This window comes from Scleropages formosus, chromosome 18 (assembly GCF_900964775.1).
Source record: "Scleropages formosus chromosome 18, fSclFor1.1, whole genome shotgun sequence".
NCBI classification, from domain to species: Eukaryota; Metazoa; Chordata; class Actinopteri; order Osteoglossiformes; family Osteoglossidae; genus Scleropages; species Scleropages formosus.
The window spans coordinates 1,052,692-1,079,175 of NC_041823.1; the positions used below are offsets into that span (position 1 = coordinate 1,052,692).

The 26,484-nt window shown below is 51.7% G+C and overlaps 1 protein-coding gene across 1 annotated transcript in view; it reads right to left on the bottom strand.

Annotated features, from left to right (window-relative positions):
- Positions 1-26,484, bottom strand: part of nek11 (NIMA-related kinase 11) — a 36,143-nt gene that overhangs the window by 9,182 nt on the left and 477 nt on the right. Inside the window, exons 2-14 of the mRNA XM_018734552.2 lie at positions 25,557-25,777; positions 13,775-13,940; positions 8,619-8,737; positions 7,927-7,991; positions 7,613-7,739; positions 6,154-6,303; positions 4,897-4,975; positions 4,438-4,512; positions 3,725-3,840; positions 3,202-3,295; positions 2,796-2,925; positions 623-664; positions 489-556 (exon numbers count right to left, since the gene is read on the bottom strand). Of these exons, the coding sequence (XP_018590068.1) occupies positions 489-556; positions 623-664; positions 2,796-2,925; positions 3,202-3,295; positions 3,725-3,840; positions 4,438-4,512; positions 4,897-4,975; positions 6,154-6,303; positions 7,613-7,739; positions 7,927-7,991; positions 8,619-8,737; positions 13,775-13,940; positions 25,557-25,714 (1,389 nt within the window). The 5' untranslated portion in view covers positions 25,715-25,777. The remainder of the gene's footprint in view (positions 1-488; positions 557-622; positions 665-2,795; positions 2,926-3,201; positions 3,296-3,724; positions 3,841-4,437; positions 4,513-4,896; positions 4,976-6,153; positions 6,304-7,612; positions 7,740-7,926; positions 7,992-8,618; positions 8,738-13,774; positions 13,941-25,556; positions 25,778-26,484) is intronic.

The following is a 26,484-nucleotide window of genomic DNA, read 5'->3' on the forward strand; positions in this document are numbered from 1 at the left end:
TTCCTGTAAAAGGCGCCAATTTCAACATTTTTCCAAAAAGTGGACACTGATCGTTTCTCCCTCTGCGTCTTCACATCTAGCGAAGTAAGAAGAGGCCAGACTGGCAGGAGGACCTTCTGCTCTGCTCGCCAGCTGCTTATCCAGCACACACATTGACCAGTGGTGTAACGACACAGCTCCAGTGAGCCTGAGAGGGTCGGGTCTGCTGCACCTGGGGCTTCTGATGCTGATGGGGGTTGGGGGGTGGGGGGCTTAGGAACCGTGATGTTGAGACACATGGAGGAAGTCGGGCCACTCGGGGTGGTTAAGAGAGATTCGCCCATTTTGCTAACAGCTTCAGCCAAGAATTCTTACATTATTTACTGTCTTAACAGAAGGTTTTGAAGCTGCGAAGCTGCAGAAGCAACATTTTCACCTTAATTCCAGTCGTCCGGCTGAAGATTCCGGAAAGAACACATCCTTAACCCTTACAGATCCTGTGGACCCACCTGTCCACTGGCACCACAGAGGGTGTCTGAGGGCTCCTCATCTGCAAGGCTTCCCTCCTCCTCCTCCTCTTCCTCCTCCTCCTCCTCCTCCTCCTCCGTTTGTTCCTCATCGGAGCAGGACTCGAACCCCTCACCGTTGTAATAGGCCTCAGCCGTCTGGGCATCCTCTGGAATCCCTGTTTAGCAGAATTGAAGTAGGATCAGCTCTGGCACTGCGCGCCATTTCGAGGCTCCGGTCACCGTGTGTAAAAGGAAAGAAAGAAACTAACTGTACTTAGGAGTCACATGTCTGCATCTAAGTGTCTCTTTCTCCTGCTGTAATGAACACATTGTATTTTCTATGAGATGTTCGTCACTTTGGAGAAAAGCGTCTGATAATGAATAAATGTAAATGTAAATGTAATGTATGAGGTCAAGAATTGTTATTGGTGGTACAAAGAATACTGTACAACACCGTTGACACAATTTACCAACTGCAGTCCGGCAGCAGTGGAAACGGAAGTGTAACGCTAACCCTAACGGACAGAAAGCAAATCCATGGAGGTCCTCGGAGGAATGGTCTTCGTGACGATTCTCATCGCCGCTCGTCTCTGTGACACCATGAGGCCAGACCGTTCAATACCACAGTACACGCTGTCGGTCCAGCTCAGCGCGGGGCACAGACGCTGTAGCTCCTGCGTGTCCTGTGGGTGTGTGTCTGTCACTGTGCGCCTGAGTGTGTGTCTCCAAGTGTGTAAGTGTGTGTGTCTGATTTCCAGGACAACCCCCCCCTCACCCAGGAGGAAATTGGAAAGCCCCCCCACCCATCAGGAAAGAGTGCCCGTCAGTGCGGAGACAATCAGGAATAAACAAACACCATCAACAACCACAGAAAGTCCTTCCGGTGACTCCGTCAACAGTCCACTTTCAATGAGCGGCGCATGAAAAATGCATCGTCTCCGTGCATCATTTATTATCATATCGCACACAATGAAATATGCATTTCTAAACAACCTGAGAGCCCAAGACTGGAAAATTGATTTTCGGCAAGGAAACGGGGGATTATAATATTGGGAATATGAGTTGATCCTGAGAGCACAGGATTATTTATATGTTAATGTATCATTGTGATGTAAGATTTTGATATTATGGAGCTGCTGCGCTTCCTGCGCCCAAGACGACTCACGGAGGGACCCCACCAAGGGCCAACAATGTGGACGTGACCCGTTGGCTTTGGCGGCGAAGACCCTGAAACGGCTTTGTCTCCTACGACTGCCTGGCCGTTTCTTGTTAGATCTCGAACAGACCCTGGTGTGTCGGTGTCCATCTGCACCCACCGAAGCAAAACCGCATGTGCAGCACCAGGAGAAGGAGCTCGGAGACTGTTTCTCAAGATCGATAACCAAGAGCGAGGGATGTAGCAGTTCGGAGACGTCCGGCTGCGATGACACATCTGGGAAAGAGCATCAACAGTGCCAATGAGTCCTCAACCAGGAAGACAAGAACTGTCCTTCAGCGGCATCCTCTATGACACCATATGGATGTGGAAGGTGGACACTGAAGAAGCAGGACAGGAGAAACGTGGACTCCTTTGATCTGTGGTTTTAAGGACTTTTAAGGGGAACATGAACAGGCAGGAAAACAAACACATGGATACTGATCAACTGTGGGACATCATCAGACTTGGGACACATCACGAGAAGATCAGATTCCCTTGAAAAAGATGGTGATGGTTGGAAAAGTTGGATAAAAGAGATGAAGAAGGGGGCAAACCCTAACCCTAAACCCTATCAAGATGGATGGACTCAGCCGTAATGACGGTGGACACGGTCCCTGCAACACTAAGGACGCCAGTGGGGGACAGAACTCTCTGGAAGGACTTTGTCTGTACATGTGGTCGACAATCAACTGAAAGGCGCCAAACAACATCGACATGGAAATGAAGCTGATTCCAGAAGGAGTGAGAAACCGGGTCCTGGTCCATTTGTGTGAAAACTCATATTTCACTTTATTAACTTTACTAAGTACGACTGCAAATCTTTCCAAGAGGCGATGACATCATCTCTTAGGACCATATTCATATTAAATCACACTTGTCGTTTCCAGCGTTTCCGCAGCTCTCAGTTATCAATATACAGATTTTTACAGTCCCACACACAGATGGGTCCACTTGTCTTACATGACTTCCATGTCCTCAAGATCATTTTGTGTGATCTGGCCAACCTTGTGAAGACCACGATTTGCGTGGGCCACTTTGGCCCTCTTTGGCCCACTTCGGCCCTCTTCTGACCATTCCGAACATGTTTCTGCAGCAGCGGCACCACTTACTGCTGTCTGTGAGCTCGGACACACTCGGCCGCTCCGGTTCCTGTCCGTCGAGCAACTCCGGTCGTCCCAGAGACGGGCTGTCCTGCGCTGCGATTGGCCGAGTCCGGGGAGCCGCCGTCTCGGCATTTCCCTGAGAGGGAGCAAGCAAAACGTGAACCTCACGTGAGCCCAAAACAACGTTTTTCCAGCAGGTGCCCCAGCACAAGGTGAGTGACGTGTCGGAAATGAGTTCACTGACGCCGTGATACATTTACCAACAGGCCGGGGAATATTTCCCTTTAACTCTTTAACTTGTTATTCCACGGCCGTCAGTCGTGGTTTTGCGTTCTTACACAATCGGTCACATTGCGTATGAATGCATTTCTGTGTGTGTGTGTGTGCGCGCATGTGTGTCTGTGTGTCTTACGCTGAGCAAATCCACACTGAGCCTCTGGAAGTGCTGCCACCTGAGCTCCCGCGTTCGCCGGCAGTTTTCCGCGTATTTCTCTTCGGCGAGACATCTGTTGAGTTGCGGAAAGAAACACAAACATAATATTTGTTTAGAACGAAAATCAATGACGCTGCCAGCGCGGTTAACGATTCCTGCCTCCCGTCTGCAGATAAACAAATCCTGTTAGAGCCGTTTCAATAATCTCCACGATGGAGGGGAATGTTTAACCGCTGCGTTCGAACCCCTAAAGAGTGGGTGCGCGTTCAGGATGGTTGAGTTTGTCCATCAGCCTCGAGCGACTCCACAGCTCAGAGCTCAGTCATCAACCATCACTCTCTATTTTATGCTCATTTTTGACTGAGGAAGATGAGTAAAAACGCCGTGGTCTTTGGGATCTCGACCCACTGAAATATGACTACAGACAAGCCGATGGGGCTCCAGTACTGTGTACATTTTTGCATATGTTGCCTAGCAACCTTAGCAACACCCCGGGCCATACTTGAGCTCGCGGGCATTGTCGTCAGCGGCCTGCAGCTTCCTCAGCCTCATGCGCTCCCTGGGACTCATCTTCTGGACCTCGGACCTCTGGCGGAGGGTCTCCAGGTGGACCTTCTTCTGTTCGATGGGTTTGGCACGAGGAATCAGAGGAACGATATGAAAGCATCCTAACCCTAACCCCTAACCCCTAACCACTAACCCCTAACCTAACCCTAACCCTAACCCTAATCCCTAACCCTTAACTCAAACCACTAAACCCTAATCCCAAACACTAACCACTAACCCTTAACTCTAACCACTAACCCCTAACTGTAACCCCTGACCCCTGACATCACTCAGCAGCTGTGCAGAACTAACACAGATCCCAGTTTGCTGTAACAATTTCATGTTTATTTTTTCCATCAGGCAGCACTTTAATTCATGTGACAGCAGTGCGGCTGTGTGTGAGACTTTGTCTACAGATCAGAGAGTGTGTGTGTGTGTATATGTGTGTGGCTGTCGTGGAGTGATGGCAAGTGCGTGATGCGTTAATTAGTAACCGGCGAGTGTTAGCTGCTGTCTGATTAACACATTCTTGAAGCGGCGCTCAAGCATATGGCCCCGCCGTCGCGTGACGTGCCAGATGATAGCAGAGGTTGTTTATGTGTGTGTGTGTGTGTGTGTGTGTGTGTGTGTGTGTGTGTGTGTGTTGAGGGGGGCATACAGGACACTCACGATCTGGGCTGCATGCCTCTCGCTCATCACTGTCTCCTCTTTCACTGCACCATCACACAACTTGAGCCTCATGTCCTGCAGCGAAGACACAAAAAGAGAGAGACAGAGAGAGAGAGAGAGAGAGAGAGAGAGACCACAGGGAAGAGGAGCCAAAGTAAGACCTCAGCACAGAGTAAAGGCGAGACCAGTTGGAGGCCGGCCTGCTATTCAAAGTCGTCTTACAGGGAGACAAAATGCCTCAAACGGCAGGAAGTGCCGACCGACATAATTGCTGAAATATGACTGCGACTGCAGGGGAGACCCTCACCGAGGACCACCCTGCTGGTGGGGGAAGGAAACAGAAGGAAACAGGAGCGCCCTCATTAGCATACAGTGCTTGGGGAGGCACTGGTGGTTACATCAGGCTGTGAGATGCAGGTGTGGAGACGGCAAGGGAAACATCACACACAAGGGACGCACCTGCATCTTGTCCTGTAGGAAGCGCACCTTGAGCAGCTCCTCAGCGGACGGTCGACTCGTTGGGTCCTTGCTGAGCATCCTGGGTGCAAACGGGGGTTGTGGGGGAGGTCAGTGTCAGTCACCCTGCAGCCCACAGTTCTCCTTTGATGTCTCACGGTATAAATCATGTATCACACACTTCCACACATACACTGTGTTTTACTTGTGTTTCCTTTCTTTTCCCCTCATTGTTTGTTCTGTTATTATCTGTATCAAACTCTCTGTTTTACTTTCTTGTTTAATTTTGCTGATGTTTTATTGGTGTAATTTTTGCAATCCAGTTAGGACATGGTAGGATACCACACACATACACACACACACACACACACACACACTGTCTGAACTGCTTGCCCCATATGGGGTCAGGGGGAGCCGGAGCCTAACCCGGCAACACAGAGCATAAGGCTGGAGGGGGGAGGGGACACACCCAGGACGGGACACCAGTCCATCACAAGGCATCCCAAGCGGGACTCAAACCCCAGACCAACCAGAGAGCAGGACCTGGGCCAACCCACTGCGCCACTGCGCCACTGTGCCACCGCACCCCCCGGTAGACTACCACGGTACTTTAGTACTTCATTAATCCCTGCATGGGAATTCACAGTGGCAGAAGTTCAACAGAAGAGGTGTAACCACAAGGTGCACAGTTATAGCCCCAAAATAAGCAAATAACAAATAATAAATACTAACAAATAAGTAAAAAATGTTTTAATTCTTTTTTCCTACAGATCAGAATGGATTAGCAGCCCACCAAAAGTGTCTGGTTTCACACACTGCAACTCGACAGGCAAAAATTTCTCCACTCATCATTTCTGATGATTAAAATATTTATTAAATAGATAAATCCTAAAAACGGTCCTGCCAATGATAAAATCAAAAATAAAACAAATAAAATCAATAAAACCTGCTAATATGAAAACTGCATGACAGGAACTGAAGGCTGAAAGCTGGAAGGGTGAAAACCATAAATAATTAAAATGAACTTAAATAAGTAACAAAATAAATTAAAAAATCAACATTAACCAGTTGCTGTTTCGCTGGAGAATAAAACAAGCGCGACGGTTCTAAGGTCAAAGGCATTTCCCTCCTTCTCTGCGCAGAACTCATTGCATTGGCTCGAAAACTCATTACATTTCATACTGAATGAGTTATTTTGTCCAGCAGGATCTGTCCAATCAGAGAAGACCCTGACGCCTGCTAATGAGCTCGAGTTCTTACCGCTGCACAACGGAGCAGAGCTCCTGGGCGAACGGCTGTGGCAGCGACGGGGTCGGGCCCTCTACGATGCTCGTCACCACCGACAGGAAGCTGCGTCCACCGAAGGCGCGCTCCAGGCAGCACATCTCGTACAGGATGCAGCCCAGGGACCTGCGGCGGGGGGGGAGGGTTGCGTCGCTGAGCCTGAGAGGCGCGAGCCGAGAGCGCCCCCTGTGCGCCACGTGCGACGTCGGCCTGCGTCTCCGAGCTCACGCACTCATCACACCTGTTTCATTCGCTGGGGCGACATCCACACGCTCTTTGGCCTTTTGGGCCAGCAGGTGGCGTAGTGGTTAAACCAGTGGACGTGGGATCGAATCCCCACTCCTGGACAGGTACGGTACGCATCCTGAACTCGGAACTGACATGGATCTGAACAACCTGTAAATCAGTGTAAGTAGCTTAGTTTACAAATCTAACACAGCACGTTGCTTTGGACAAAGGCATCGCATAACCGGGGCAAACGGTGGTGTAGCATCTACAGCGTCTGTCTTTAGAGCCACAGGTTGCAGGTTTGAATCCCACCTCCATCTGAAGAATCCTTGAGCAAGGTACTTACCCTAAATTGCTCCAATAAAATTACCTGGCTGTGTAAAAGGGTCAGTAACTGTAAGTCACTTTGGTGAAAAGTCCACTAGTCCACAATAGTTGAGGTCCACATCAGAAGTCCTCCGGTGGACATGTTTACTGTCCAGCTGTAGTACAGGACACACTGGCACTGTGTATGTTGCTTTGCGTAAAACCTTCTAATAAAAGTGTGTGTGTGTGTGTGTGTGTTGGGGGGGGAAAGGTTCCCCAAGCAAAGCTGGTCCTCAGAGCCTTGAGGAGGGGTTCGAACCCGATCCCCAGCTCATAGCTGTATCACAGCACACCTTTTTGTTGCCGTGATACCAAAAGGACAGACAGGTGCTGGCAGTACAGATGAGGGTCATGAGACGGATGAGTCTGACGGCTGAGCGATGAGGCTGAAAGAGGACGTCCCGTTTACCGAACGCGTCCTCATCGCCTATGTGCTCCTGTCTCCTGTCCCTACGTGCGGACATCGGTCTGAAAAGGCTGAGCGTGGAAGGAGCCGGGATGTGAAGAGAGGAGCACGTGTGGACACACGCACGCACGCACGTCTGAGAGTCTCCTTTTTACAGAATCGGTACCGAATGCCGAACCCGAGTTCACCTTGAGTTTGTCGGGTCATCAGGCGTTAAGACAACAGTGACAGCGACACTCGACACATATCGGGGACGGTTCATATCAGGGTGAAAACCTCTTATCCTCGGCCTTTTCTGTACTGCTCTCGCACACACTAAGCCCCTACCCCACACACTCTTGGAAGCGTTCGGTCACGTGTCCAACGCGAGCAAAGGCCTGAAGCAGCAGTTTACGGGCGCTGGGTGGTGAAGCCACATCTCACAGCGTCACTCACCAGATGTCGCACTTGGTGTCGTAGCCCTGTTGGGTGAGCACCTCCGGGCTCATGTAGTGCGGCGTCCCGATGAAGGTGGTGGCCAGGTCACACGACCCCACGAGGAGACGGGACACGCCGAAGTCCCCTGAGCAGGACGGGGGGTGGGGGTCAGAGATTCACTCTGCATCTCATAGCGAGCTCGTGTAGTCAGGACTGCGATCAGCGCGCAGCGAGTGTCAGTGCGGTATTTGATGTGAAAACAAAGTAAATTAATAAATAGGTCCGGGTGGGGCCACGTGGGGGAGCGAAGGGCGACGGAGGCGACACCTCACCTATTTTCAGAACGCTCTTCTTCACGAAAACGTTTTTGGCCTTCAGGTCCCTGTGGAGGATCCTCCTGGAAGAGTGGCAGGTCGGCGGTGAGCTCACGAGCGCCGTTTCGTTGTTTCTACTCTGCCAAATACGCTTCTTTAAAATTCACGGATGAAAAAAACAGCAGCTTTAAAAATAACCCCCCCACCCCCGAAAAGCCGGGTTGTTATTCATTTTTTAAAAAGCGTCGTTTACAAAATGGGTCATTTGTTTAAAGCTGTAGCTCTTTCATGGGGGCCCTGCGTTCAGGCCGCGTTCAGGCTGCGTTTAGGCCACGTTCGGACCGCGTTCGGGCTTTGTCGGAGCCTCTGCTTTCGTTACCGGGGGTGGGGGGGCAGCGTATAACGCGGTAATTACATCACAAATCGCACGCGTCCATCGGCGAGGCCCAGATGCTCTCTCCTAATTGGTTTCGCCCGTACAGTGTGAGTCCGACACAGTTTGTTTGCGGCCCGTGCTTCCTGGACCCCCCTGTGGAGGCGGGACAAAGGAAATAGGAGCAGCAGCTTGCAGGTCCCTCTAGGACATGCAGCGCAAAGTGCGGCACTTACAAACCCAGCCTGGCATTGCTGTTGGCCCCACTGTAAACTCCACCAGCAGAAACCTGGTTGAGGTATTGATGGGCGGAGCCCCACCTATTAGCCCCGCCCACCTCTCATGCATGTAGTGCACGCCCAGCAGCAGCTGGATGAACCACTCGACGACCTGGCTCTCCGGTAGTGTTCTCCCTGCTTGGCGCAGCTCCTCTATCTTACAGTCCAGGTCCCCATCCTGCAGCACACAGAAAGACACACCACAAGATTGTGTACTCATTAATTATTATTATTACTATTATTATTATTATTGTGCTAGTTCAGCCGCTGGAAACTACATACAAAGAACAGTGGGGTGCCAGTGCCCGAGCGACTTCTGGGCTGCCCTCTACACTCGTTTGAAACAGTTTAACGAGTGAGAAAAACCTTAAAAATTGTGGGCAATAAAAATGATTATTAAAAGAAAGCCAGTTATTGCATGATTTCAATGAGCCTCTAGTGAAAACAAGTCACTCTGAGGGCAGCGCAGTCGCTGTGCAGCTTTCAAGCTGTCAGGCAAAAGAAGCTGGATAAAAGCACAGTTAGCACAGTAAAAGTATTTAAAAGTAGGTAAAAGTATCTCTCAGTACTTCTGTGTAATGGGGTCTGTGCAGTGCTGTTGTTTATGGCTGCAGTAACACGGACCCCCCGGTTTAAAATGAGTGACAGGGTTTAGGGTTTAAAACCCAGACAAAACACACACTGCGGCGTCAGGTGGCTTTGTAGTCGAAACAGAGACTCAGCGCTGAAGCACTTGTTCGGATGAGAACCGCACAGTTTAAAACACATGTTGTCCAGGAACAGGGTAAAATAACACCTGCAACCAAAGTGCAATAACATGTAAATATGACAGAAAAGAGACGTGAAAAAGCATCGCTTTCCTCTGCTGTCAGTACAGCGTTTCCCTCACTGGCATTCAAACCATATTGAAAAATCATACATTCCACACACATACAGTATATAAGGTACGAACATAATATTGACAGATGAGCCAGAAATATTTTCTCTTTTGCCATTTCGAGTAATTTCAGACCTTCGGAACCACTGTGCAAGTTGCCCCGGTCACAGCACTGGACTCTCCCAAGTGGGCAGGTGGGCGCTGCTCCGGGGTTGTGCCTGGACCGCACGCTGTACCGAGGGGAAGGGCCTGGACCACACACTGTACCCAGGCGGTGGCGCCGGTGGTCCGGGTTCACTGACCATCGTGGCCAGAACGGCCATGGAGCAGAGCAGGCCACCCGAGGACACCTGTCAGACCATTATGCAGAGACGGTGAACTAATTAGCACTGCAGGCCGGCGCATGTGCCCCCTGTGTATTCACTCCTCTGTTTACCGCAGTATTTTCGCAGTAAGAGCTGTTAGAGCCTGAGCTGGTCCTGCACTGCGGCCCTTTAACATGGATTTTCTCATCAGCTCCAGCTCATTAATGGACTCCACTGCGATGCTGTCGGTTCCCATAAGGAGGGACATGGCCATCGCTGAGGTTCCGCAGCAGCAGCAGCCACTGGCTAATGCGATAGAAAGAACAAACGGTGCATCTGTGGCGCGGCACTACTGCAGCGCGAGGCGTGTCCTTGCGCTGAGGGAGGAGCCGGACGGACGAGGGACGGCCCGGTCCGAGTGAAATCACACGGCCGCCCGCGCAGGGCTGGTCTTCCACCCGGTGCTGGCAGTAAGGGGACATCGATGCACTTTTTGAGCTGTTGTTCCCGCAATCACTGTTTCTCACTATGGACTGTAGCTTCACGCCGATTTAAAACGCTGCAAAGCTGCTCGTAATTACTGACACAAGGTAATTTTTATTGTGTCCACACAGGGTAAGTACCTTCCTCAGGAGTAGTACAGCAGGGGGTGGGATTCAAACCCGGGTCCTTTAAGTAGATGCTGGCAGCTCTAACCTCTAACCACTTCGCCCCCTGGTGCCCCAGCAATGAGCAGCGTTCAAACCTCTGCTGGTTGTCCAGATAAAAGTGTGATTGTAAATTCTTTTGAAGACAGATTCTTTTTGAAGAAAAGCAACGAGAATTCAGCATAAATAAATATTTCATGACAATAAGTATCACGCTGACACAGAAACACATGAGGCTGTAGCTCAATAAAATTTAATTGCTCTAATGAAACCCCAGTGTAACTGTCAGCCCAACTCAAATGTTGGAACTAATCATTACAACTTCAATAAATCATGGCTGCTGCAAAGTTTCCCGAATAAACGGCAATTTATGATTAAGGGATGGGGGGGGTAGATCACCTGTAACTTTAATTTTATTAGAGGATTGATTGGCAAATAAAGCATGGAAAAGGGAAGGTCCAATAAAACAAACAGTACGACTCGGTGCGAAGAAACGAGAGACGGAGTCGGGTACGAGTGAAGCCGCTGACTCCACCCCAGCTGCACGGTCGGCCACTTTATCGAGTTTCCCTCAACCATCAGCGCCAGGTGACAGGAACTGCTGACCCAACAGGGTCCCAGAGGGAATGCAGTTCCTCGCACCCGAGCCCCAGCGGGTGGCGTTGGGCCTTCGGGCGACTCAGCTGCGGTCAGTAAACTGACCAAACAGAGTTAACGTGTCGCTGCAGTGAAGGTCCAACTGCATGCCCCTTTTCATTATTTACTCAAATATTCAACTTAGTGAAGTTTCCACACAGTAACTTACACGCATTTACCCAGTTTTACTGCAGGGTGGTTTTTACCATATCACTTCAGGGTACTCTGCTCAAGGGTACTGCAGCCAGGATTCAAACCCAACTTCTTCCAGCACAGAGCGATGACTCACACCACCATGCCACACGCCAGCACTAACAGTCCATCTTGTGAGGGTCTAATGAAGACTGCAAAGGGTGGTGGAGGAGCAGCGTTCCGGAAGGTTCCAGAATTTCCACAGCAGCACGAGCAGAATCCGCCGCGTCTGGTGGTGCGACATACCGGTAACTCCTTCATTGAGGTCCTCCTCATGGTCCCGGGGGGGTTGGAGCGTCTCAGCAAGGTACTTTACCTGAGCTGCACGGCCCCCCTGGGTGCTCATTATGTATGAATGTGAGCTTGTTTATGGACCACAGGCTCAATTAAGAGTGAAGATGTTATAAAAAAAAAAAAAAAAAGTTCCAACAACAAGTATTTCCAAAAATAATTACCGGAAAACTAAAGTCGAACGGAATGTATCAGCAGGGGGCATAGTGTTTAGCGCTTCCATCTTTGCACCCGAAGGTTCAAATCCCACCTCCTGCTGTAGGAACCTGGGTCTAGGTACTGTACTTAGCTGCACTGATAAAGTAAAAATTACTATGAAATGAAAATATGACAATAAGTACATGGTGAGCAGGACGTGTACACAGGCCTTCAGACGTCACCACATAGCTCCCGCTGAAAAGTCCCGATCGGCGGAAACGGACCTTCGCGTGACCGGCCGGCTCCGCCGCCGTGAAGCAAGGAGCCCTGCGAGGCGCTCGGCCCCGAGGCCGACCGCTACATCACTGTCGTTTAAATCATTAGCGAAGGGCCACGTAGCGGCAGAGCGCAGCGAGGTTATGGGATGCGGGGCATCGGAGTCCCTCCCTAAAGTGCGTCACTGAAAGATGACTCCGGGGACGCTGATGAATGTCCTCCGATCCATATTGCCTTGCGGGCTAAGTGCCATCGAAAGGCCTGAGCGCTCGCCATCGGTCGCTGCGCTCGGCGCAAAGCGGCACAACGCAACGCTCAGACGGCTCTACGGCAGCTCCTCGTCTTATTAATGGCCGAGTCACACTTTCTTTCGAAAACAGTCATGTTTTGATGTATTTCTTTATTTTTTTCACTTACATCATTTTCTGAAATGTCGCTCCTAAAGTTCCAGACCCTCTTCTCACTCCTTCCTCACCACCAGCGCTACGGCATTCAGAGGCGCCAACGCCATAGCCCGTGCTCCACGGTGACATACAACTCGGAGTAAGCAAAGGGCATCATCAGCCGACAAAGAGCTTTACACACAAACACAGGATTATGGACACACAACTTGTGTGTCTGACACCACCATGTTGTCGGCTCACATCCCACCAGCAGATCCTATAGAAGTGACATTCAAATAGCAAATACATAAATAATCATAGCAGATGGTGTTGGACTCATTGATGGAGCTGTCAGGAGATGGGAGAGAAGTTGCTCTCAAAAAGATGGGTTCAAGACCCTTCTTCAATGTGGGAGGGATTCAGCAGCTCTGAGGGACACAGGGAGCTCATTCAATCAGGGACAAGATGTGGTGAGAGAAGATCCTTAAGAGAAGCACCTCAGAATTCCAGAGCCTGTAATGTTCAAAGTGATCCAGAGCCTATCCCAGATAGATAGAGTATGAGGCAGGGTACCACACACGTACGCACGCACACACACACACACACACACACACACACACCAAAAGCCATTTAGTAAGTCAGCCCTAATTAAGAACGTCCAGCTACATAAATGATGTAGAAACTGCTTTGTGGATTCGGTAAGAATGAGGACTGGTGAGATCAGAGCAACTCGGGGGTCGAAAAGAAGAACCTGCAGAACCTCCTTGCAACAAGACCAAGTTCTGACACAGGGGGCAGCACGGTGGCACAGCAAGTAGCGCTGCTGTCTCACAGCACCCGGGTGGTGCGAGCGGACATGGGTTTGATCCCCACTCAGTCTGTGTGGAGTTTGCATGTTCTCCCCAAGTCTGTGTGGGTTTCCTCCCACAGTCAAAAGACATGCTGTTCAGGTTCACCTGTAGTGTGTGAGTAACAGAGAGTGTGCATGTTCTACTGATGTATGGATTAGTGACCCAGTGTAAGTAGTGTATCCAGCAGCGTAAGTCACTGCGGTGAATAAGGTGTGTGGGCTGGTAACACTACACAGAGTTCGTTGGAAGCTGCTTTGGAGAAAAGTGTCTGATAAATAAATGTAAATTACCCTCAGTAAAAAGGCGCTGTGAGCTCAGTCATCCGGTGTCACCGTGGATGAACACAATCAAGGACGTTCCCCTTCTGCAGCAGCCATCCCCAGTTAGAGGAACCAAAGTGTCACCTCGACTCCAGGGGGGGCGGAGCTTATGCTGCCTTCACTGCACCCCCACAGCTTAGAAATGAACCCATTGACAGAGGTGGATGTTTTACCAAAGCCTTCCTGCTTATGCAACTTCCTTAAAGGACGACACACCAGCAGCTCGGTTATCTCCTCCAGCCATGTGGGATTACCTCTCAGGTGCAGCACGCTGACCGCGGAGGGACCCTGCGTCTCACCTCGCAGTACTCGGTGATGATGCAAAAGGCGTCCCTCTCCAAGAAGCTCGTGTGAAACCTGAGGATCGCAGGGTGCCGGAGCTGCGCCAGCAGCTGGGCCTCCACGGTGGCCGGAACCGTCTCGTCGGGCTTCAGGTCGCCCACCGGGATCTCCTTGAGCACCTTCCTGCCGGGAAGGGGGGGGTCATAGGGCAGGGTCAGAACCATCACTTTGTACCAGGGTAAAAAAACCAAGAGGTCCTGAGAGCCCTCAGGGGTAAAGCAAAGAGAGGTTCATTCCTGCGAGCAGCTCAGGACGTTCAGCAGTCAGTCGTCATTTATTCAGTTTTGCAGAAATCAAGATTGTTGTTTATTAATTTATCTGGAGCTTCTGCTCGAAGCAACTTGCAGCGTGAAGCCGCTTACTCTGATTTACCCACTTACACAGCAGGGTCCTTTTTACTCTATCCATTCAGGGTAAGTACCTTGATCAAGAAAACTGCAGCAGGAGGAGGGATTCGAACCCAACTCCTTCAAGTGCAGCAGGGAGGAGATTCTAACCACTGCGCCACTTGCTGCCCTAAGAAAGTTTCCGTTTCTGTCCATTTTGCTGATTTGCATAAAAAGCTCAATTTGAGTTGTTTCACAAATGAATCCATTCACTGGAGTTCTTAAAGAAAGGTGTGTGTGCGTGCGTGCGTGCGTGCATGTGAGGTTCTTCATCAAGCGTTTCGGGAATGGCTGCATGTCTGCTGTTCTCCTCCGTCACCATTAATGATGATAAAACACTTGCTGTGTTTCTCTCCTGTCGACTCGTCCAATCGTGTCCCGTTTCTCGCGACGTGTCTCACTACGGTACGGACGCCCATTGCAGTCAGGAAGCGCAATCAATAATTCAATCACTTACAGAAAAAAACCTTCTCATGAATCTCGAAAGAGCCAGAAAAGCAGTCAGAGACTCTACAGGTTTACACCGTGGTGTGTTCAGCAAACCAGAGAGCTTCAGGTTCCAAACCCAAATGGACACGTGGTGTGACATCATTTATAAGTGATATTAATGTTCTCTTACTAATGGGGGAGTATGATAACATGGATTTCCTAAAAGTGTGTGTGTGTGTGTGTGTGTGTGTGTGTGTGTGTGTGTGTGTAGCTCAGCTAATCATTTGGCCGTGACAGGCGAGTGCGCTGCGCCTGGGTCTCATTTACGGAGCACGGGGCACAAATTGCTTTTTCTGACCTTTCCATCAGGTGGGGTGGGTGGGGACTGCCGGGGGGTGGGGTGGTCAGCAGCAGGACCCTCCCCCACGTGCAGTCTGGCGTCGCTGCTCTAAAGCTGCTCCACTTGTAACAATTAGAGTGACTGAGCAGATGATGAAGGAAGGACGGAGACCAGGATTTATGGACATTTTTGGACGGAGACACATTTCCAGACAAAATTCCCTGGAATGAAGAGACGAGGAAGAAACGCGAGAGAATCCAGAAGTGTCTGCGGGAGACCGTGTCACTGCGTGGCGCCTCGGAGCGTATTCCACACGGCTGTTTCACTGTGCGGGGGGGCACGGGGGGACGGGGGGGGCCTGGCACGTATTCCAGTGGTCAAGAGTCCCAGAGGGTGAATTACCGCAGTACCGTAATCGGCTCTTTGGACGGTAAAATGGAAGAAAATGGAAAGGAATCATAAATGGAAAATCATAGAGACAAGTTCAGTTTCTTCTCTGTCAAAATGCACATATAGAAACACACATGTAAATTAGGAACACTTTTAAGTCCAAGAGAAAGACATTTTATCTCACTTCAATTAACTCGCGTACTTTTGATTTTGAATTACACACATACATTTTCTGAAGCGCTTGTCCCAAATGGGGTCGCGGGGAGCCGGAACCTACCCGGCAACACAGGGCGTAAGGCCGGAGAGGGAGGGGACACACCCAGGACGGGACGCCAGTCCGTCACAAGGCACCCCAAGCGGGACTCGAACCCCAGACCCACTGGAGAGCAAGACCTGGTCCAACCCACTGCGCCACCGCACCCCCTGATTTTGCATTACAATTAAAACTAATTTAAAATGTTTGAAAGAAGTAAAAATGCATCGTCTCCACAAAGTGCTGTTCAGCGATGACTCTCGTTCATCCCTAAACGTGCAGCGCTGAGCGTCTCTTTACTGAGGAGCGAACAGCAGCTATGAACACTAGGGGAGCGAGTTGGACGAAGTGGCCCCACACACACACACACACACACACACACACACGCACCTCCCACGTTTCTGCCACTTGCCCTGTTTTGAGCCTCTTTAGCGCCCCCTACAGGTGGGGCAGGTGAACACAGGTCACATTTCATCCACTTCATACAGCAATTAATAGACACGCGGCGTCAGAGCTGCAGTGTTTGCGCCGCTGGAAACAGACGAATAGTGAATAGAGCGTAGTTAAAAATAAGTTAAAAACCGGAAGAGGCTTTTTTCCCAGCCGTGGGATCAGCGTCCTGTTCTCTCGCGCTGTGTGTCAGCGGCCGCCCTCAACACACCCACCGCTAAAGGGATACGACACACACGGCTGCGCTGCTAATGGGCTCTTTTCTGCACCGAGACACATGCTGATACGGGCTTTGCACAAATTCCCGTCCAAATCCACGGTTTTCGTTGTCGCACGCCGAGCTGTTTTGGCTCTGCGGGAGAAAGGAAACAGAAACGAATGAATCGCAGAACACAAAGGCAATTTAAAAAAACCAAACGGGTCTCGGTTCCGTTCTTCTCGGCTTCGGGGAGCTCATCGGGGCCTAATGACGGAAATGAGCTCCTTCTCGCCGTATTTAGGGCTCTGCTCAGATTTATAATTGGTCTCCGGGGTAACGAGTGAAGCTGAACACTTATTAGGGCTTTACCGTCCCCCCGTGGAGCCCAGCCGCGTCTCACCATGCAGCCCCCTCCCCCACCCCCCCCGCGCCGACGCCACGATGGATGTCGAGAGCGGCTCTGCTCCTCTTAGCAACGGCGCTCGGTTACACGAGTGAAGGTGATGGCTGAAACTCCTTTCACCAATTCACATTCGGGTGGAAAAACCATCTTCGACCAACTGGCGACGCCGAGTCCCGACTCGCTGCCGTGTTCCTTGTGGGTCCGGCACCGTGGCCGGAATCGCCGGCCTGTACCACGCTGCTCCTGGAGAAAGGGCTGCCGAGGAGCAGCAGAGGAAGCTGCAGGACACACTGTCCCTCTCGGCGTCCCCCCCCGGCTGCTCCTCTGCGTGCGCTCGCTATTAGGGGGGAGCTGTGGTCATCGCGGATGCGGTCAAGGTCAGAGCTGAAGAGCGGCGAGGGTCGGGTTTTCGGTCGGCTCGGCAAACCCAGCACAACCCCAGCGTGATTCTGCATTTTATCGGCTCGTTAGAGAAACTCAGAAGCATCCAGAAGGACAAAGGAGACAGAACGACACCAGCACGCATCCCTTACGCTGTTTAGTGTTCGCGTCCCACTACATCGCAGACACCGGTGTGTCTCAGCGTCTTTGAGCGGAACCCTCTTACCGCCCAATAAGAGCGCATAGCAGTCCCACTCTTATGGGTCCAAGTACAAAAAGTTCACAGCTTGTCCCCACTGTGGTGGAATGAGCTCCCTGTGTCCCTCAGAGCTGCTGAATCCCTCCCACTTGGAAGAAGGGTCTTGAACCCATGTCTTTGAGAGCCACTTCTTTCCTGATCTCCATACAGCTCCAGAAATGAGTTCAGCAGCTTGTGTCCCCATCACCTCCGTACTTCCCGTCAGTTGTACAGGCAGCTCCTGCGTGACATGCTGTTGGACACAGCGACTGAACTCGGACTGTCCTGCGTCTCTGTCCAAACGTCTCTGTGTGCTGTCGCTGCGCTTCTGTCTAAGGAGCGTGTTTCTTTGAGCAACACCTCTGCTAAAAGAATGAATGAATGAATGAATGAATGTGGACAGCAGCGTTTCACCCCTGGAGGGTACATTCTGTCCCGCAGTACTTGTGTTTCACTGGAGCTCCATTTTGTCCACTTCGTCAAACATGTGATTAGGCGACGGACTGGAAATCAGACCAAGTTCCAGTGGCCAGACGTCTCTCCTGTTTGCTTTGCTTTCTTTTGGCAGAAAAAAAAAACGCGGCTTCGGACCAGCAGCCTTCCGATTAGACACGTCAACGTCTACACTGCTAGACCACAAACTCCTCGTGTGTCCAACGATTGACGACACAGTCTGGCAGACAGGTCTTTGTCCAAGTGTCCAGGTGCGATGAGTCCAGCGGGACCCCTCTCCCCCCATCAGCGTGTGTGAGACGCCGGCCTGCCGCACTTGCCAATTACAGCCAGGAAGCTACATGGCGCTTCGGTCGCGTCCCGGAGCCGAACGGGACCCTCCTGCCTGACGCAACCTGTGCTCGACGTGAGGACACGGTGAGTGGACACAGCCAGCGCAGGAACAGCACAGATGGGCGGAGACACTCAGAGGTTCCCAGCCATCGATGTCAACATGATGCCCTGACACACTCCTTTCTGTCTCTCTGTACATCTGTCTCTCTGTGTATGTTTCCATTGGTCCATCTATTTCTCCATCTGTCTGTCCATCTGTCTCCCTGTCTATCTGTATTTCTGTCTCTGTCCATCTGTTTATGTGGCCACCTGTCTGTCTGTCTTTCTGTAGTGAAAGAATTACTCTGCTGTTCGTGTTTTTTGTACATTGCTGCTAGAAGAGGCAGGTAGAATTAGCACAAATGTAAAGTAAAACAAAGTAAAGTAAGTAACGTGGAGATGCTTCAGTTTGGCATTAGTTTCTCCACCAGTTTCTCACAAAGGAGAAGGGAGGCAGAGCTCCTGCAGCTTGGGCACCAGGTGCTTCTATACCGCGTTAAATCACTTTAAATGTCCGATGGGGAGGGGGCCATTAGTACACAGCAGTGTGCGGCTCCACCTAACTTCTCGCATTCGGAAAAGATCTTTCTGGATCACTGCGCAAGGTGTCTATTGTTCTGTGAGGACAAAAAAAAGAAAAGAAAAAAGGAAGGAAGAAAGAAGGAAAAAAGTATTTGGATCATAATTGTTTGATATTCGAAACACATCTCATCCAACTTCCCTGAGTCTCACTGGCAGAATTAAAGAAGCGCCGGTTTTTTCCATTATCTGGTGTGATCTTCAAAGTCGGGGGGCAGAGAGACACAAAACGTAATGTCCAGCAAATTGCTGTGTCCCTTTTCATTTTCCCCCTGGAGAGAAACCAAGCCGCTCTTGTGGGGAGAAAGGAGGGCCGAGGACTTTGTTCACGCAGCAACAATCAGCTCGAGTCGTAAGCAAAAAAATCTCATCAATCACGCAAAGATCCACGGCATCAATAATTGACCGGGAACGGCCACAGTCCACAACCATAATGGTACCATCCGGGAATAGCTGCACCAAGAGCTGGCGCTACATGGGGCCCACGTGCTGGACCAGAGCTACCAGAGCCTGTGGGCCCCGGTGTGCCACCCAGCATGCACCTCTCCACACAGGTGAATTAGCATACATGAATATTAATGTTTTGTGCAACCGTGAGTGACCTCACCAGGAACCTGGATCTGCACTTACAGCCTGACTCTCAGGGCTATGTAAGCCATTCGTCCAGCTTTTCTTGCTGTTACTGCAATCGAGATCTGAACCCCCTCCAGTCAAGATCTTCTCACACCACCGCAGCGCCAATTCCACGTTTCCTCATTTGTTGGGAAACACCACAGCACCGCTCCAGCTGTGCAACATCCTACCGGTTGCCCCCTAAAGCCAACCCTGGTCTTCCCCCAAACCCCAGTCGACAAATCGAAGGCTCCAGAGGCGGAAAGCCGTCCTCGTGGCTTCCGACTTCGTGTCGACTTTCTGCTGGAGGCAGCAGAGGCAGCAATTAGCAGCAAGGAGGAAAGTCCCAGATATGTTAGAATCGAGGACGCGAGGAGCCCAGGGGAGCGCCAGGGGGTTGAGGGGTGAGAGGAGCGTGATGGAGGAGGGGTAAAAATAACCTCTGCGGGCTCCGTTCCGGTGCACAGGAGGGAGGAGCAGGTTGGTGGGGGGTCAGCGTTAATAGTCAAAGGGGGTTAGGAGCTGCGGCGACGCAGGTAAGACGGATGATGGACGGCACCGAGGCTGAAAGGGCCCGATTACAGTTCACTGTTAGTCCTGTGAGTTAAGGATCCATCTGTTATCCAGGGTGGCAGCACCGCGGTGAAGCTCTTCTTTCCACTTTTTGGCTCCTTACTGTTTCCAGGCGTCTTCCCTCTACCCGTTTAACACGAGTCTGGTCATTCTGGAGAGAGAATGTGCAGGTTCCCTCTCTCCTGTCCTGCAGAACTGCCCTAGGACAGAGTTCTTGCACCGCGTCGCAGAGCTTCTCCTCGGCGCTCGCTGCGCTCTCATGCGGGACGACAGGGGGCGCTCTCGCGCTCGGGGGCAGCCCACCACTGCTCTCATTGACCGCATTTTTGGGGAACTTGGGTTCCCATCTTTCAAAATTTGTACGAGCGTACAGGAGCGCCTCTCGAGTGCAAGGAGGACATCTGAAGGCTCGGTGCCGTCGCCGCCGCCACGTGCATAGTAATGTCCCCATGAAGTGCCGTAAATACACTGCAAGCTGTTTGTGTCGCCAGACGTGAGGAGTCAGTCGGTATCTCCATCACCAGCCGGGCTCCAAGATGATGACCTCATACGGGTAATGGACCAAACCACTTCTTTTACCATAACAACGGATCTTCTGCTACGTATATTGCGTGACCCTTACACACTGGGAACTCCTACAGAGGCTAAGCAGCTGGTTGTTGGTTCAAGTCCCATACAGAGAACTTAGAGCTTAAAGAAAACTGGTGGCTCAGATTGTTTGACAGTCAGTCTTGGTATTTTGGCTAAAAAAGTTTTGTTACCATTTGAGGTAAAACGGCATGAGGGTGTTTGACCCTGATCTGCAGACGGTCATAGTTGGTTGGTCGGTTCACGATTAGCCTCGACCCTTCGCTGCTATATTCAGCCCAAGCAGCCGAGGCCCCGCTTGTGGCGAGAGCTTCCGGACGAGTGACTGGCGGGCTCTCTCTCTCTCTCTCTCTCACACACACCGCGGTGCACTAATAGTAATATTGAAATAACAGCCTGTCCCTGTGCGGACGGCAGGACCAGAGACATTTTTCAGTCCACTTCTGCACGCCGGTGGCTGCCTTTGATGCGGGACGCCGGTGCCTCCATCAAAACTGAAAACGGTAATGGCCTCCTCATTAGCAGGTGATTGCTTCCCCCGTTGCCGCGCCAACGCCTCCCCCCTGTTTACCGGCACTGGGATCTGAAGTGGTTCTGAACTCCAGAGGACAATTTGTGGGACATTACGGTGCGCGCGTGCGATCCGACGGGTCTGGGGAAAATTCCCGACACTAAACAACACGCGGCGTCTGACCGCCGACTACCAAGAAGCGGTTCCCGAGTGGGACGTTATTGTTACCCAGAATGCCAAGCACACCCTGCCCCGTCGAGTTGCACTTACATCTCGTTCACAGTGATCTATACGGCGAGTCGTTTTCCAGTCACTTTCGGCGGTGAGGGCAGCGTTTCAACACAGTGACCGACGCGAATCTCTGTTTCGTCATTGTCTGCGTTTCGGCCCCTTTGGGTTCGTATCCCAGCCGTGGCGGCGCAGGGCTGCGTCCCACCGCTCAGCTCTTCACTTATACCTCTGCAGTATCTGCTACTTATTTATCTGCTTACACCGATTTCCCCATTTGTACAGCGTGGTCATTTTTACTGCACTTCAGGGTAATTACCGTGATCAGGTGCCCTGCAGTCAAGGCGATGGCTTTCATTGCGGCGCCACCTGCTGTCCTGCTGTCCAGCTGTCCAGCTGCTGGGGATATTTAAGAGCTACGACTCAACGTGGGAATGCAGGACTGTGAACTCAGCGTTCAGGGTCACTCCCTTTCACTTCCGTTATGGTGTGACTGCATAAGCCCACCCCCCACCCCACCGTGGACCGCTGCGGTAGCAGTGAGCACCCGGGCGTTCGATGTCCTGCTCCACACACACACACACACACACACACACACACACATACACACACACACACACAGCGCGCCAGGTGCTCCGACACCCTGCAGACACACACCGAGGCCCGAAGCAGAGCTCCAAACTGCCCTCGACCGGGACGCAGAGTCATAGGAACCTTTGTGGACCGCAGCTGCACTGTCTCAGGAGCTCAGAGAAGCTACCGGTGTCTCCCGTTCCTCCTTCAGCCCCGAAGCCCCGGAGCAGCTGCCGCGTCTCTCTCCGGACCAGTGCAAGAACAGAGGGGTTGGGGATGAGTGGGCACGAGGGCGAGAGTGGACGGTCAGCGGACGAGTGGCGGAGGAACTGGACAGTAAGCACATGGCTCCCACCCCCTGAGCACTGGGACCCCCACGCCCTCGAACCCCTCGGCCCTCCCTGGGCTTCAGGGTGCGGTCTCTGCGTCTGCGTGCACCACGTGAGGTGGCGTTCAGGGCCGTCTGTGGTCGGTCACAAGCATGAGGACGAGTGCTGCCTGGGGTGGGGGGGGGGCTCTGCTCCCGAGCTCCTGCCGCCCCCTGCATCCACGCTCGCCGCGGAGGTCTCATGCGCCACGGCTCACGCCAGTCTTTCAGCCCCCCCGGCTGAGGCTGCACCGAGAATGTTAACGGGGGCCGAGCGGCACCGACGTCCCTCCGGTGAACGGCGCTGATTCTCACTGCGCTGCGACAGCCTCTCCTCACACACTCCTTACACCCATTTCACCAGTTTCACTCTGGCACCGTGTGTGTCCTCTCTGGGAAACGGCTCACTGGAGAGGAGGCAGCTTTCCTCCAATACAACTTCCTGATAATAATAATAATAATAAGAAGGAGAAGAAGAAGAAGAAGAATCTGTCCAAGCTTTCCAAAATTCCACTTTACACAAATAACAGGGTATTAAAATTCCAACTACGCATCATAGAGCTCCGCTGCCATCTAGTGGTCGATATTATTTAATTTATTTCAGTTATTAATTATTAATTCAGTAATTATTCGTTTTACTTTATTTATTAATTCAGTTTATTTCAGGCTGATATTAAGGCCAGCGTGTCTCTCACTCAGTGATACACTTTTGCCCAAACACCTCCAGTCTTTTGTACATTTCAGATCAGCACCAGGGATCACTATGTTACCTGGCAAAAGTAAGAAAACACAGTAACAGGCTTTACGTGTATCAGTAATATGGGTGTGTGTGTGTGTGTGTGTGTGTGTGTGTGTGTGTATGTTTGTGTGTGTGTGTGTGTGTCCGAGTGCTGACCTTTCACCCGTAATGCAGGTCCGGTGCCGTGACTCTCGCATCCTTTAATTGTCACACTGGTCACTACGCAGGCAAAAGTACTGTGCAGGGCGACCATGTAGAAGTACACAGTTATTACCGCAGTCCATGGGACGTCTCCCTTTCCTGTCGCTTGATCCACAGGAACACGTTGTGTTTTGAGCACCCGGAAAAAATTACCGCGCCGGACGGGGCAGCATCTTCAAGAGCCGGATGCAGCAGGGCATCGTGGGCCGCGCTCTCGAACCCTTGCGCTGTCGGACGAGTGACACGGCGAAGAAACTAATCCAGTCGCTCCTCCAGATGACTCTGCGAATATCTAATGAGTGAGGCGGTAACCATGGAAACCGGGCCACCGGACTGACCCCCGCTGGCTCCCCATTCTCGCACCCTCGATGAGGGGAACTGCACGATGTCACTGTTACCCCACTTACACCCCCTCCCCCTGTCGTCCAACTCAGTCCTCCGGAGGGATGAGTGTGATGATGAAGATCTTCATTCCAAACTTCCCTTGACTCGATCGGCCCAAATTAGCAGCTCATTATCCGTGCCCCTGATAAGGAGAGTCTCCCAGGCGGAGTTCACACTGTTTTTCCCGCTTCACCATTAAAATGTGTCAAACAATAATAAGGTAATGACATAGTAAACAAAGTAGGCTGGCAAACTCAGCTCTGAGTGCTGCAGCTTTGTAGGTGAGCTGGTGCAGGTGGGTGTGGTCAAGAAGGGTGATTTGTGTGGGTGTGGCTTTCATTACAAGTGGCACCGGGTGGGTGTGGTCTGCTGTGGGCGTGGCTTTCCCCGTGTGCTCGGCTGTGTGGGCTGCAGGTGGGCGTAACTGGTGCGAAATGTGGTTTGCGGTGGGCGTGGGCGTGGCCATGTGAGCTGCGGTGGGGGATGTGGGTGTGGCAAGATGAGCGTTTTCTTTGCATGGCCCCGCCCCCAAGCCCACCAACCCCAGTACAGTAGTCAAAGCCCTTATGTGCCTCACGTGCTCCATGTTTAATGTTTCACTGCAGAGCACGAGGCACTGAACAAGGTAACTAAGCTAAACAAGGTAAGGTACCTCTGGGTGACCGCTCAGCAGAGGGCGGTCCGCAGGTTCGAGCCACCCCACCCCCAGGGTCCAAGAAGGGACGAGGACGTGCTGAACTCCTCAGCAGTGCTCTTCATCGCTGAAATGACCATCACGCGGTACAGCCAATGCTGCGACGCCGCATCATTTGCATACGAAGCGGGATGTCGTCGCCCAACGGGCCGTTTGCACGGTGACCTCCCAGCTGGGCTGCTGCTTGTGTCCCGTTGACAGCGCTGCGCCCCGCTGAAGGCGAGCGGCGCTAATTGGGTCGCGCTGCACACACCCCCGCTCCCCCATCCCCCCTGCCATCAATGCCGAGGTTGACGGCCGCGTGACATTTGAAGGGAGCCGCAGCGTACCGGGGAGGGGGTGCATCCTCGCACCGCCCTTTTAGAGAGAGGAGGGAGGGGTCACTGGACAGGAGCCTCCCGGCGAGTAAATAACACATCGGTAATGAGAACAAACACTGCAACAGGCGTCGCGTCTCTCAGTATTCATCACTGTCTCAGGGAGGCCAAGCGCAGCTCCCAGTTCACGCCAAACTGCAGGACAACTCGATACGAATTTCCAGACGCAAACATTTTCCCTTTTGCTCACTTTTTACTGATTACTGCCTGCCTTTCATTGCATTTTTCCCACCCGTCCAGCGCGGACGAGCGCGACCTGCAGTAAAGAGAAGTGCGGTGTTGGGCCGCCTGCATTCACCTCACTCCCACAGTGTTTACAGCTCATGTTCTGAGCTCCTGAGCGTCACTGATGAGTGACAAAGACGAGGAGCGACGCTCATGTTCATGGGAGGAATCGGGGCTGAACAGGAGTCTGCGGAGACGATGTATTTTAAATTAGTTTTCATGTGGCTCAAATTTAATGCAAATGTTAAAAGTCTATTTCTTTTTTGCAGACTTTTGCAGAACCCACCAAGCGAAGAAACTGAGGTGCATCTCTCACGTGAGCCGTTTATCGAGCGCACAGTTAATACAACAGACTGAAAGCGGCTGGATTCTGACAAATGTCGAGCGGGTCGGTCAACGTCATCAAAGATAAGTCATAAAAGTCCCGCAACGGACTGTCGCCCCATCCTCTGTGTGCCGAGTCTCACGCCCCGAGTGTCCAGGATAGGCTCTGGGACACAGTGACCCTCTTTAGGATGAGCGGTTCAGGAAAACAGAATAAACTGATTATTTATTAGGGTAATTTAAATAACAGGTTAATAAATACCTGTCAATGAAATGAGTGGCGTCTGTATCATTAAGCTTTTACTGATTTTAACACAGTGGTTTAATTTATGAACAACAGGATCAGATTTCCGCTCCCAGTTATGTTCATGAGCTGAGGACCCCCGGCGGCTGTGTGTGCACATAAAATCAAAGGGACGCAGACAGGGTGCCGTCGCCGAGGGCGTCCAGCACAACGCCGTCTTACTCACAGGGGCTCCCCGTCCCTGGCTTTGGTGTCCCGCACCAGGAACACGGTGCCGAAACCGCCCCGACCGAGCTTCCGCCGCAAGATGTAGCGCTTGGCTAGGAGGCGGCCGGGGTCAGAGGTCACACGAGGGGCTGCTGCCAGCTCCTCGAACCTGGGCATCTCCTCCTAGATCAGGCTGGAGTGGAGGATCTCGGTCTGGCGAGACAGCAACAGAGACGACGGCTGCAGAAGACACAGAAATGCCTTTCGGTGTCATTTAAAGCCTCTCTAGATGTATTCTTAGTAATATCGGTCTTCTTCTTCTCCTTATTATTATTATTTTTATTATAACAGGGGGGCGCGGTGGCGCAGTGGGTTGGACCACGGTCCTGCTCTCTGGGGTTCGAGTCCCGCTTGGGGTGCCTTGCGACAGACTGGCGTCCCGTCCTGGGTGTGTCCCCTCCCCCTTCGGCCTTACGCCCTGTGTTAGCGGGTAGGCTCCGGTTCCCCGTGACCCCGTATGGGACAAGCGGTTCTGAAAATGTGTGTGTGTGTGTGTGTGTGTGTGTGTATTATTATTATTATTAGTACTATTATCACTATTATTGGTCTGACTCACAATGAACAGGAAGTCATGAGCACGAACTCAGGCCGTGTCCCGACAGGTCCCGTCTCACAGTAGTGTGTGTAATGCGATTACAGCTATGTGGGATGAGTCACAGGATGATGCTTCCAGCAGAAATAATGAACATTTACATTATGATGTACGCAGTTATGGAACGGGGTACAGAGCGGAGGCCACAGAGCAACCGAGGAGCCGCAGAATCTCAGGAGTCAGGAGTACAATTCTTCTTTAAGATCAGCAACCTGGCATTTCACTCTTAACTTTATTGCAGGCGCGCACACACACACACACACACACACACACACACACACACACACACACACAC